Source organism: Emydura macquarii, unplaced genomic scaffold (assembly GCF_026122565.2).
Source record: "Emydura macquarii macquarii isolate MOO-44397 ecotype Brisbane River unplaced genomic scaffold, CSIRO-AGI_Emac_v2 contig_2768, whole genome shotgun sequence".
Lineage (NCBI taxonomy): Eukaryota > Metazoa > Chordata > Testudines > Chelidae > Emydura > Emydura macquarii.
Window position 1 is genome coordinate 25,395,522 of NW_027132905.1, and position 13,566 is coordinate 25,409,087.

The 13,566-nt window shown below is 41.8% G+C and overlaps 1 protein-coding gene across 1 annotated transcript; it reads left to right on the top strand.

The window, feature by feature from the left end:
• Positions 1-2,732: 2,732 nt before the first annotated feature.
• FOXI1 (forkhead box I1) lies at positions 2,733-6,429 on the top strand. Its single transcript, XM_067566421.1, has 2 exons — positions 2,733-3,352; positions 4,331-6,429. The coding sequence occupies exons 1-2, from the start codon at positions 2,779-2,781 to the stop codon at positions 4,879-4,881; spliced, it is 1,125 nt and encodes a 374-aa protein (XP_067422522.1). The 5' UTR covers positions 2,733-2,778; the 3' UTR covers positions 4,882-6,429.
• The last annotated feature ends 7,137 nt before the right edge of the window (positions 6,430-13,566 follow it).

Sequence of the window (13,566 nt, forward strand, 5' to 3'; positions counted from 1 at the left end):
TAACTGCTTTGCCGCCACAGCTATTTTAGTCAGAGACCACCTCTCATCACAGCCCTAAATGATAGAGAGAGCTATGCCAGTCTGTAGTATAGACATGGACTTAGTGTTACATGACTCATCAGGCTTCTGCTTTATTTGCTTGGTACATTATGATACTTTGTTTGTTTGCTCACATGTCATATCAAGTGAAGCTCAGGGGTGAGATACGTTCTCAGCCAGCGGCAGAACACTGTAGGTTCTGACCTCGCAGCAGTACACTGCCTTGCAACTTCATAAAGCTTAGTTCACTGAAAGTTTTACAACCTCCTTGAGTCTCTGGTTGCACAAGTGACTTTTTTTTTTTTATTGCAAAGCCTGGCATCCTTTCAAAGCATATATATGCCAAACACCCATTTCAGTGTATTTTCCCTGTAAATAAGCATACAGCACTCCACCGCATAAGCAATTAGAAATTGCTCGTCACAGCCCATGTTGCAGCAGGCTGAACTTTTACTAACAAATGAAAAAGCACAAAACTTTTCAAGTCCTGCATCCAGGCACAGTAATAAAGAATTAGCAAGTTCTTCACGTATTTTGCAGCCATAGTGTAATTAGTTTGTAGGGTCTAACATTTTGCATCTATTTCACACTCTCTCTTAAGTATTGATTAGTTTTAAAAGTGGCACTCATGCGATAAGTCCTTTTTCCAGTTGTGTGAGTAAGCACTGTTTGTAGGATAAAATTAATGGGATTGCAGATGGACTTTTATACATTATTGGATTCACTAGAAAACTTACAAGCAATTTTATTCAGCATTTTACCAGACGTATATTAGGATTCTCACAGACTGAAGATCTGTTGCTAGTTAACTTTGGTAACATACAATTCATGAGGGCAAGTGTTCACTTTTTTCCTGATTGAAAATGCTTTGCTCTTTGTTTTTAATTCAGCCGTTCTCCTTCTGCACTGTTGGCCATATAGGAAACTCTGAGGACTATTCCACTGTTGTGGTGAAAATTTTGTGTGGTCTGCCCCATGTTTATAAATCCTCCCTGCAAGTGTCAAAGCAATTGTTCAAATCAAAATATGGACTTGTTTGTCAACACTTGCTGCTATTGGAAATGGCTTAAAAATACAGGCCAACAGTATAATCTAGTAAAATAATAGGCCCATTCAAAAATAATCCTGGGTTCCTTACAGAGATGCTGCTGAACTGGAAGTTTGGCTTGCCCTGAATGACTGTGTATTCCTGTATTCTTCAGCTAATACTTTGAGCTTCTTTATTCACTGCCATCCAAGCATTTCAAAGCACATTACAAGCATTATGTTAGTGAAACTTCCCAACACCCTTATGAAGAATTGAGGAAACGGAGGTATAGGAAGTTAATTGACTTAGCCAGTCTCACAACGTATCTGTGGCAGAACCACAAATTAGAATCCAAATGTCAAAGCCTAATTTTCTCATTAAACACATGACCTCAGTGCCATCTAAAAGTCGTCTTAACACAGCATGCTTTAAATATGTTCTTTCATCAGTAAGGACTTTCACATGTCCTGGAATAAATCAATCAATATATGCATTACTCAAGAGGGCAATATTTCCAGAGGATGGAGGTAGGTTTCTACCAGGTGCTGGTGAATACGTTTAGAGATAAGAATCAAAATCTTAATTATTACTTAGTCCCGAAAGAGAAAGTGAAGTTGGGTTTTAACCCTTCAGCAAGCAATTTAACAATCTAAGGGCTAGCTGCACCCTAGCAAAGGAGTTTGGTGGCTGCAACTCTACTCCTCCTCCTTTGTAAACACAAGCTGCCAGTTAAGATTTTTTTTTTTAAAAACAATTTCTGATTTTAGGGGTCCAATTCTATTTATGCAGTTATAAATAAAGCTCTTTGAATGTATGATGTAACCAGCATGGGATCTTTGCTGAAAAATGTCTCTCTCCTTCCTGGAATTTCTGTTAAAGGGGTTCTATGCACAGATGATCCCCTGATCAAATGACCCTTGATCTACACAGGGAAGATCCTTGACCCCATGTAGTTAAACTTGCAGAATCAGGCCTGAGAGAGCCTGTGTAATGCCGTCAGTGTAATGAAGGAAGCAGCAAATATTACATCCAACCACTGTTCACCAAGGAGCAGCTATAACACAAGGTTAGAGTAGTCTTTACTCAAGTGAATAATCCCATTGAACTCAGACTGCTGACATGAGCAAGCATTTGCAGAATCTGGTGGCAGTTTTTCTGAGTGCCTGTAAATCTAGAGGGAAGTAGCCTGCATTTAAAACTTTAAATTACAAAAGGAAAAGAAGATAGAACCTTTTATGCTGTACCTATCGTTTATTGTACAGTGAAAATGCCCTTTGCATCTTAAAGTGCTGCTAACAACTGGACATAATGGTTGCCCTTTAAAAGAGAGGCACTGCAAACTAATATTGTATTGTAAAAGGGTAGGAGAAGGTGGCTCTGACTTCGGTTATGAGCTTTAACTTCTAGGCACCTTAAACTTTTTTCTGTCAGGCATAGTAGTGGAAAATTCCTCCATTCGTTTAAAAAGATAAACAGTTGTAACTTTCAAATTTGGTTGATGTGACATCAATTACTGGCCTGGCCTGCCAACATTCCAAAAAGGATATCTCTCTAATCTCCAGCCAGTGAGGGCAGACTGGGTGGAGCACAGAACACAAACCTAAACATTTACAGGTGCATAAGTACTTAGGGAAGGGCACAGGTGATGCACCTGTCTCAGGGAAGGACTAACACAGGTGTGTTGTAATTTGGTAGACTGCTAGTGCTAGATTATGAGCTCATTTGATCTGCAGACACACTCTCCACCACGCTGCAGCCCACAATTTCCAAATATTGGCCAGGAGCCTCCCGAGATGAATATCTACTATGAAAACTTTTTCCATCCACAGAACGTTCCTAGCCCACAACGACCTACAAACTTTGAAACTGGGGACTACAACACCACTCCCAACCCTTACCTCTGGCTGAATGGACCCTCCATTACCCCACCATCATACCTTCCAGGGTCCAACACCAGTCCTTTCATCCCCCAGTCCTACGGCATGCAAAGGCAGCTTTTGCCTAACATGCACGGTTTGGGGGGTACTGACTTGGGCTGGCTTCCTCTCCCTTCCCAAGAGGAGCTGATGAAGCTGGTGCGACCACCCTACTCCTACTCTGCACTCATTGCCATGGCCATCCATGGAGCACCAGAGAAGAGGCTGACACTCAGCCAGATCTACCAGTATGTGGCTGACAACTTCCCCTTCTACAACAAAAGCAAGGCAGGCTGGCAGAACTCCATACGACACAACTTGTCTCTCAACGATTGCTTCAAGAAAGTGCCCAGAGATGAAGATGACCCAGGTACATTTTTGAAGTATTTCCCTCCCCCTCTTCCCCTGTATATGGTTTGCAAAGAGACACAATGGGTCAGATTCCGGTCTCACTTCCGAGTAAATCCAGAGTAATACTGCTGATTTTGGTATTCTGGAATTCACACCCATGTAGCTGAGATCTGATTCTGACCCACGATGTAGCTAATGAAGCATACCCTGCACAGAAGGCAATTTTGGCTGCTGTAGATTTTCCTGAATGTTGATCGGTGTGCTGAGCACACTTGGCTTAACAAGCACAAGAGCAGTCTCACTCAGCAAGAGACATTTAAAAGCCATTTGGCACACTGTACGTGACTGTGGCTAACTCAGACAGTAATTAATGGAAATGGGGTGGGAGACAAAAGGAAATTGTCCAGGAAATGCTTTTGCTTTATGGAGTCAACAAAAATTCTCAGGAGCAGGGAAGATTTTTGTTTGTTTGTTTTGCTTGTTTTAAATAGTCAGCTTTTAGGCTAGAAAGAGTATTAACTGCTTTATTGTCTCCAGACTCTCGGCTGATTTTTGGTCAGTGGTGTTCTTTTATTTATTGTTAGCTAGCAAAATCTACTGAGACATATTTGAAGTCAGTTGAATGCCTGTATCACTGTGAGGCAAATCCTGCTCTGTCTAGCAATCCATGCTATCCCACTGACCCAAGGGCTGCAAGAATTTGGTCCCTGGGCTGTCAACACAAAGGGTAAAGTCCTGAAGTTTTTACTCAAGTAAAACTCCCATCAACTTCATTAAAAGTTTTACCTCGGCAAGAACTGAGGAGGATCTGGCCCAAAGCTTCAGACATTGCTGGACTTGAAGGCAAGGGAGATTTTTGCAGGGTATCAAACAATTGCTTTTTTTTCCCTCTTCTGTGAAGCAGAGAGAGAGAGACTGAGATTAAGCCCAGGGAATCTGCTCTTTGCAGCCTGTGTCTTTGTCTGTCGATTTACAATCTGCTGGTCTTTTTTAACAGGGAAAGGCAATTACTGGACTCTGGACCCAAACTGTGAGAAGATGTTTGACAATGGAAATTTTCGTCGGAAGAGGAAAAGGAAATCTGACATTGGCTCCAGCACAGCCTCTCTTGCATCTGAGAAATCAGAGGACAGTGCCTTAAGTGGCAGCCCCAAGGCTGCAGAGCACCAGGATCTCTTGGAAAGCTCCTCACCTGGAACAAGTTCACCTGACAAGAGATCTTCTCCGCCATCTTCCAGCAGCCCCTGCCTCAATAACTTCCTCTCCAGTATGACGGCGTACGTTAATGGCTCTAACTCAGTGAGCCGAGCAGGGCCTCTGGGACTCAGCACTGAGCCCACTGACAAAATGGGACAGAATATGGTAGGCTTCAATTCATATGCGACACTTTCTAATATCCCCAGCCATGGTGCGGCAGAGTGGTCCAATTCAATGCCTTCCAGCCATCTCGGCTACAGCAATTCAGTTCTCAACCAATTTAATACCCATTTCTACAGCAGTATTGGTGCAAATAATACCCTGTATCCTCGAGAGGGAACTGAGGTTTAAATAATGAAGGAGGAAAAGATGGATATTTGAGAAGAAATGCTCAGGGGGGTAGAGAACTACTGTTAGCCAGTCATCTCTGAGACCTTCGTTACAACTTGCCTTAGGGGTTCAAGTAAGAACCTCAAACATTTTACCTAGGAGACTTCCTCATATCACAAGCCTTAGCAGCTCCGCTCATGAAAGGCCAGGATCTGGAACAGCAAGGGTGTTTCAGGTGAGCTCTGTCTCTCACAGCTCCTACCTGCACTATTCAATGGCCATCCTTAGAGAACTGCCAGTTGTCTTAGTCCTGGTCTACACTAGTAACTTTTATCTGTATAGTAATATCACTTAGGGGTGTGATTTTCTTAATTACATTTTAATATCTGCAAAAACCCTAGTGTAGTCCCTTTTTAGTACAGCTTATTTCATTTGGGGAACTGGTATAAGCTTTATTGACACAGAAGTGCTTTTGCAGGTGTGAACAAAAGGTTTAACAAGACCTTGGCTAACTAGACAATGTTACCTCAGAATTTGTGCTATTCCCTAGGTAAATATATGGAAGCACTACATATGCTGAGGTAACTATTTCAAGACAACCTCTGTTCCTGGCTTCACCTATAACGAAATCCATTGGCCAAATTCTGCCATCCTTTCATGCCCCAGTGGGGTATACAGCCGGGTATGAAGGCAGATTTTGACCTTTACATTCATGGGCACAACATTCATCCAGAACCAGAAATAGCAATTAGGGAAGTTTACAGTCAGTTTTCATACATAAGATCAAATCCTGTTTGCCTTACAGGCTTGCTTGCAAGCTAATGTCCCTAGGCCTATTTACATAAGGAAAATAGGATTAGTGCCTTGCTCTATGTTTTACATGCCTGGGTTTTCTGGAGAAGAAAACATGTTTGTTCCAGAGTAACACAAACACTTGTACTGAACAAAGCATCTGAACCTTGAGTGCTTTTGTACAAAAAATATCACTGAGCATTTCAAAGACTGCATCTTCCCCATAAAATTGATTGCAGTCATTGGAAAAAAAACTTGTTTACTGTGTGTTGTAAGTCAATTAAAGAACTTATGTCTAAGTGTAAATATTATTTCTTCTTATTTCTCCTGATCTCTTAAAATATTCAGTGTCTACTGTAGCCACGCAGAAAAGTCCAAAGATTAAATAAAGGTTTTACACCAAAAGAGGTTAAGTTCCACAATTGTATATTGTAATATACAAAACTGAATATTCTACAACACAGACACACATACATCTTGTAAGCTATTTACAGCTATCCTCTGGCAAGCATTTCAAGATGGCAGAGAAGAGATTAATTTTCAATTAATATATTGTAATAAACCCTGCCTTAAATGTATTGTGGTTGCAGTTTCATTATGGGACACCCAAGGAAGTATTTTTGAATAATAAAACATTTGTATGTAGTGACTGTGTGTGCAATGTGCTTAAAGAATTTCAAATGCTAGACTAGAACGATCAACAGCCCATAAGGAGAAAATGAATTATTCTGATACCTTAACAATTCTGCTTTATGGTAGTTTAAACTTTGTGTAGTTTAGCTTGAGAAACACATTATCTCATTCACAAAGGGTTAAACCATTTTATGTTTAAGCAACCAAAATTTGCATGCCTGAGGACTATTATGCAAAGAAAGGCCTCACTTGGGAACCATTACCAAACAAGAATTGCTCTTTTAGCTTCTGCACTAGAGCTAAGAGATGCCAATCATTTAACATTCTATAACTTGCCCTTATTTTCCCACTACTAACTGTCAAAATGTTACCCAAGTTTATTTTTTTTTTTTTTTTTTTTTAAACATTTTGTCTGATTCTCTATGGGGCTATTTGCACTTCTTGGGTTTTTTTTTTTTTTTTTAATTAGGGTTTAATTTTGCAACCACCCTGGTGAGATTTCACTTGGAATGAGCCACAGCTAAATGCCACATTAGCATATAGAAGCCCAATGCAAATAACATGCCCTGAAACACAGCTGTGGACAATATTTCCTACAGAAATAATTGATCTCAGTTCTCTGTAGAATCATTCAGCACATATGAAATGTAGTGGTGTCAGCACCAGGTTTGGCGGAGATATTGTACCATACAAACAGACATCCAGAAACATAGTCTACACTAAGCTCTTCACAAAAAATGAGAGGAAAATAACTAGGAGTGGTAGATGGGAAATAGAAGGCCTAAAAATATGCAGAGACAGAGTAATGATTCTAGGCAGAAACATAAGGAAGATTCCAAGCACAGAGCACCATTAATTTTTATCAGTCTGCATTGCCTAAAATAAATGAATGGTTTAATATAGAGCCATTAGCTCTATATGAAATAGCTACCTCACACCTGTCCCAGATTGGTATTTACTATTAACTAAATATCATTCATTACCTGACAGCTATTTGCCTTTTCTTCAATGAGCTAGTGGTGTCAGCAATACAGTTCCTTACAGACCCTGCATCACAACTAAACCCTTGTTTGTATTAGCAGACGGGGCTAAGGTCTGAATGCCCTCCCTCTTGTAAGCTGTTGAGGTGTGCTGAGCACAGGTGGCCAGGCAGGGGCAATCTGAACCACTGCTGCCCTAAATGTACTTACTTTATGAAGGACTAAATATATCAAATAAAGGCACACTTCACTCCCACTGTAGATCTATTTTTTTCAGAAAGGTATAAGAGAATATTTGCACTAACATTGTCAGCCTGAAGTACTGAGATGCGCACAGATATATTGAATTCTTCACCAGCACCTGCACTGAAACAGTGCAATGTGTTGATAGCATGAGTGAGTCTCGTCGCATGATAGCAGAACTATTCACACATTTCATTGCTCCTCATAAATATACATTACCAGCCAAAGTAAAAGCTGCTATTTTCCTAAGTGGTGGTGGTTAAAAAAAAAGATACCGTTTTTTCCAGACACATTAGTACTGAAACAGCCCTCATCCTCCCGACTCAGAACTGCCATCTCTTCAGATTTGGACCTTATTTGCTGCTATAAGAACCCATGTAGCCATTGGGCAAAGGAGTTGTGGTAGGTTTGCTTTCTCTGGGATAGTCTGATTTAGTTGATCCTGCATTAAAGTGTGTTGTCTTTGGTGAGAGGTGACTTTGCACACACATCATTGTGGGCATTCTGTTTTTATCACTCTGCAACAGTTTCTTCTTCGTTTACATGTAAAAAGGACAGTTTTCCTATTTATTGTCTGCTCTGCAAATGCAGCCTGGGCTTGAGCAGACAAGTTTCCAGTATCAACCAGTAGAGTACTGTGGTCTCCGGCACCCGGGGGCCAATGCTTGCATTTGTGGCCCCCCCAGCAGCAGCTGTAGCGCCCGACACAGTCTGCGGGCCTGTTTACCACATGCCCTCACTCTCCCCAGCCCTCGCTGTGGGGACGCTGGGTGCAGCTGGGAGCGGGAGTGACAAGGGCAGATGCGGCAGCGGTGGAGGTGGGGGGGTGAGGGCCCTGATGGACTGTGCTCTGAAGCCCTGCTGTTGGGTTGGCTGCCTGGCCCCTGCATGGCCAGGGACACCGCAGCTCCCTCGTTGCACCCAGCCTGGGGGCAGAGGGGCTGGGAGGATGCTTGCTTCCTCCGCAGTGGGAGCCCTCAGCTGCCAGCAGGCCCGAGCTGGGGTCGGTGCAGCTGTTGGGGATGTCAAAGCCTGATGGCCCCTGGCCACCTGCAACAGTGGGGGGCGGTGCCACCCCGAGTCCCCTGCTGCCTCCCCTCCCTCCCCGTTGGTCCGCTGCTAGTAATGTCTCATCATTTCCTCCTCCTCCTGGGCACTGCTGCATTGCTACCATTAGTGCAGGCTTTGGTTATTCACTGGGTCCTTTCTCTGGGCTGAAAGTAGTGCAGAGTTTTCAAACACTTTCAGAACTAACGCTGCAAATCAGTCATCTCAACATCTCACAAGTCATGCAAGACTTCATTGCATCAAGTCAATATACTTTTGAGGAAACATTTTTTTACGAACAAGTTTGTGGACAATGCTAAGCTGCGAGGGGTTGCAAGTGCTTTGAGAATAAGATTAAAATTCAAAATGATCTGGACAAACAGCCAGAACTGAATAGGATGAACTTCAATAAGGAGAAATGCAAAGTACTCCACTTAGGAAGGTACAATCAGTTGCACACATACAAAAAGGGAAATGGAGTACTGCGAAAAGGTATCTGGGGGTCATAGTGGATCATAAGCTAAATATTAGTCAACAGTGTTACACTGGTGCAAAAAAAGCAAACATTATTCTGGGATGCATTAGCAGGAGTAGTGTAAGCAAGACACAAGAAGTAATTTTTCTGCTCTACTCCATGCTGATTAGGCCCCAGCTGGATATTGTGTCCAGTTCTGGGCACCACGTTTAAGGAAAGATGTGGCCAAACCGGAGAAAAGCCAGAAAAGAGTAACAAAAATGATTAAAGGCCTAGAAAACATGACTTATGAGGAATGATTGAAAAAATTGGGTTTCTTTAGTCTGGAGAAGAGAAGACTGAGGGGGAACATAACAGTTTTCAAGTACATAAAAAATTGTTACGAGGTAGAGGGAAATTTTTTTTTCTTTTTAACCTCTGAGGATAGGACAAGAAGCAATGGGCTTAAATTGCAGCAAGGTTGGTTTAGAGTGGACATTAGGAAAAACTTCTTGACGGTCAGGGTAGCTAAGTACTGGAATAAATTGCCTAGGGAGGTTGTGGAATCTCTGTCATTGGAGATTTTTAAGAGCAGGTTAGACAAACACCTGCCAGGGTTGGTCTAGATAATGCTTGATCCTGCCTTGAGTGCAGGGGACTGGACTAGAAGATCTCTTGAGGTCCCTTCCAGTCCCACAATTCTATGATTTCCAGGGTCTAGAGTTGGGAGGAAAGGGGAGAAGAGACTGTTGGACTCATGGAGGTAGGGAAGCTAAATGTGAATGAAATGGGCAATAATCATAGAGAAAAAACATATGAGGATGCTTATTATATCAGAGATCCTGTAATCAAGTGTCCTGATGGCTGTCTCTTCACGCTGTAGTGCTACCACCACAAACGTTGCAAATCGGCTTGGTATCAACTGTTCTCCTCCCGGCTCAGTTTCTATTCCATCAAAAGATTTGGAAAAAAAACAAACTACACTCTGCAGTGTCTCTGCAGCTTGTACAGTACTGTAACAGACACACACTGCTCCTTTGCCTAGGAAAGCACACAACAAAATCCACAGGGATCCTTAATCAAATTTCAGTATTATTTTTAGAAATTCAAGGATTTCTTTCCTCCTGAGCGCAACCCTCCCTGTTAGAGACAGAGTCAATGCTTGCCAGAGTTAAGCAGCAAAAGTCACTGTGAACCAGCCAAGCTCAGACTTTGGTTCATCAGCCAAATGATGGAGGATAGCTGCTGATTGGAGGCTCCAAGGATACAGAAGTGATGTTCTTTGCAATTGCCTATGACAAAAATCAAGTAGTATTAGTACTCAAACCATCCAAATCTATTGTTGTTTCCTCAATATGAGGCAAATATATTCCAAGTAGCAATTTATTGTGTGTTACTTAGTTATTTAAAGTACTAAGTTTGTTGTGGAGTTTTTGGCTGGAGTTGGCAAAGCAGTTAAAGATCATTTTATATGGATATTTGCTATATTGGTGGTAATGTTTTGCATAATCATGAGGGTGACTTTTAATGCTAATGAGAAAAGAGTCCTGCTACTTGGTTGTTTGGGACGCATCAGTTCTTTGTGGGTCAGATTCTCCTGTGACAGTTTTGAGTGAAGACTACAGAATTTGACACAAAAATACAGATTAGATTTACTTTTGCTCAGCATATGCTTGTGTGAATGTTGGCCTCTCCTGGTGTAATGACTGGGAGTGACCATGCTCAAGGATGTTTATCACACTCTCTCTGTAGGGAAGCGGAAGCAGACAAGTGAGGTTGTGAACTTCCAGTGTAATAATTATTTGGAAATTGGAAATAGTTGATTCTAGAAACAATGAGAGACTTTTGGAATTTGTGTTGTGTCATACTCTGAACTATATCTTGAACGTCTAATAAGTTATTTGGCAAATATATGCATAATTAATTTTCACCAGCTTTCCTAATGTGTTGGGGACTCCTCTTTCACTGCTCATAAACACAAATTTTAAAAAAATCTTGCAAGACAACATGCAAAATGGCAGAGAAATCCTCTGCAGAGGGTTTGGATTCTATCCATCTTCGTCCTTCAATGCAAGGCTCAAGTGTCCAAAAACGTAACATCCCTAACAAAGCTAAGGATTGGCCAATTGAAGTAAACTTGTGCTCAATGAGGGGTCTCAAGTATTTGTTTAAGATTTGCATTTACCTGTAGGACATGCTGCAGAATGCATTGCTTTTCATTACACACAAAATGGGTAGTTGCTTAAGAACTACTCTGTTTAAAGAAAACATTGGCGGGTGCAGTGTAAGTACCTGAAAAGGATAATAGATTTTCAGCTCTGCAAACATTCAGATTAGCAGCAAAGAGCAGTAGGCCCTCTGTCAAAAGGTCTGCAAAAGAGAAGAATGAGGGGGGATTTGATAGAGGCCTTTAACTACCTGAAAGGGGGTTCCAAGGAGGATGGGGCTAGGCTGTTCTCGGTGGTGGCAGATGACAGAACAAGGAGCAATGGTCTCAAGTTGCAGGGCGGGAGGTCTAGGTTGGACATTAGGAAAAAGTTTTTCACTAGGAGGGTGGTGAAGCACTGGAATGGTTACCTAGGGAGGTGGTGGAATCTCCATCCTTAGAGGTTTTTAAGCTGAGGCTTGACAAAGCCCTGGCTGGGATGATATAGCTGAGGTTAGTCCTGCTTTGAGCAGGGGGTTGGACTAGATGACCTCCTGAGATCCCTTCCAACTCTAATATTCTATGATTATTCAGAACTACACTCTGTAGCATTTTTCTACAGATGGGATACTTTATGAAATTGCCCACTGTCTATCCGTTTATTGGATGGTTTCTTTGCGGTTTCATGTGACAAACATTTCTGTGTTACAAATATAATTGACTGCTTCCCATGACAAATGCCCACCAGCAGCATTTCTTGCACCTGACAGTTTACAACCATCTTTGCACCTCTTTTAGTGGGACCTGACGGTAGCTGAAATGAACCTGTGTGATACTTTTCAGTTCTTCCCAGGCATGTCACAGACCTGTTTCTGTAAGTACAAATAATGGCATGTTGTGACATGCTGGTTACCTCAGAAACTGTTCTTAAATATCAGTAACTGAAAGACTCTGTATTACTGTAGTATTGAAAGTTCTGCTTCCAAATGCACATTACACCTGGCACCCATCTCACCCGACTAAGCTGGGATGTTGTCAGCTCCACCTCCTACATGGACAGACACAGCAAATGTTCCTATACCCAATGCAGGTCCAATCATACAAGGTGCTGAAGGGCCTCAGCTACTATTGAAACCTCTCTCAGGAGGCCCTCTGTGCTGACTGTCTAATGCATCTATAGTGTACTAATAGCCATAGCATCTTGGTGATCTTGCAGTAATACCTCTGTGTGTGTAGTCCCAATGTATCTAGTTAGTTCTGTGACCCAAGAGAGCTTGTGGTAATACCAATTGCCTACACCAACAAATCCAAAAAAGTTCCCTTCCTGAATATTTCCCCAAATTTGCATTTGCTGGAATGTCTGATGTGCCTTGCACAACCTGCACATTATTCCTTATCCTTTTATTTGAAAAATTAAAACAATGAAATGAAATGAAAGCACCACTTGCTGAATCTACTTGCACAAACCATAGTTTTAAGTCCTGGACCATTTAGCTAATGCAGATTTTCAGAGTATGGAATTCACTTCTCTTTACTGCTTTAAACAGCAGCACAGTCCTATGAACCTCATCCACTTCAGGTGGAACTAATCCTGGCTTCTATCAGAAAGACCTAGCAATGCTACTCACACCTGTTTGACTAGAAGGGACACTCGTTCTATTCCATGTTTGACTGCTGGTCATTGCTCTGTTAAAGGTTCCTGGGAAAATATTCTCTTACACAGGAGAAGTGAAGTGCCACATGCTCCCAACTCCTGTTAATTTAAATGGAAATACTCTGCTCTTGGAAATACCAGGCCAATGTTGACCAGTTACTGCCCTGCAAACTGCTCTATGCAGGCAAGTTCCCAGAGCCTGCACGGAGCCCCATTGACTTCAGCGGGGCTCCACGTATAAATACAGTTAGCTGGATTGGGCCCTGAGGCAATGATTGCCTTGATTAACAACTGACTGGTTTTCATTATTTAATTTTAAAGAACCTTTGTTTATTCCACTGTCAGATGCCTTTCCATCTTACTGCATAGCTTTCTCTGGCCAGATAATCACTGTCTGTCAGGGTTGACCTTCAGATTAGCACATTTTGTAGCCTGTTGCCTTTTAAGTCTTTATGCAATTTATTGCTATACATTTTGTTTTCCTTACGGAAGGTGTGAAACTTGATTTTTCATTTTGTGGACAGACCATAACTTAAAACTTTGTAGAGATGCAATACTTTGTGGGATGGTTATGTAGACCTTTACACATGAATAACACCATTTGCATTAACAGGGTCTGATTTCCAATCCAACCTCCCATTTTCGTTCTAGCAACTTCTTTTCATAGATTCCAAGGCCAGAAGAGACCATTGTGATCATCTAGTCCGACCTCCTGCATAACACAGCCCATTAAACTTTGCCAAAATAATTCCTAGAG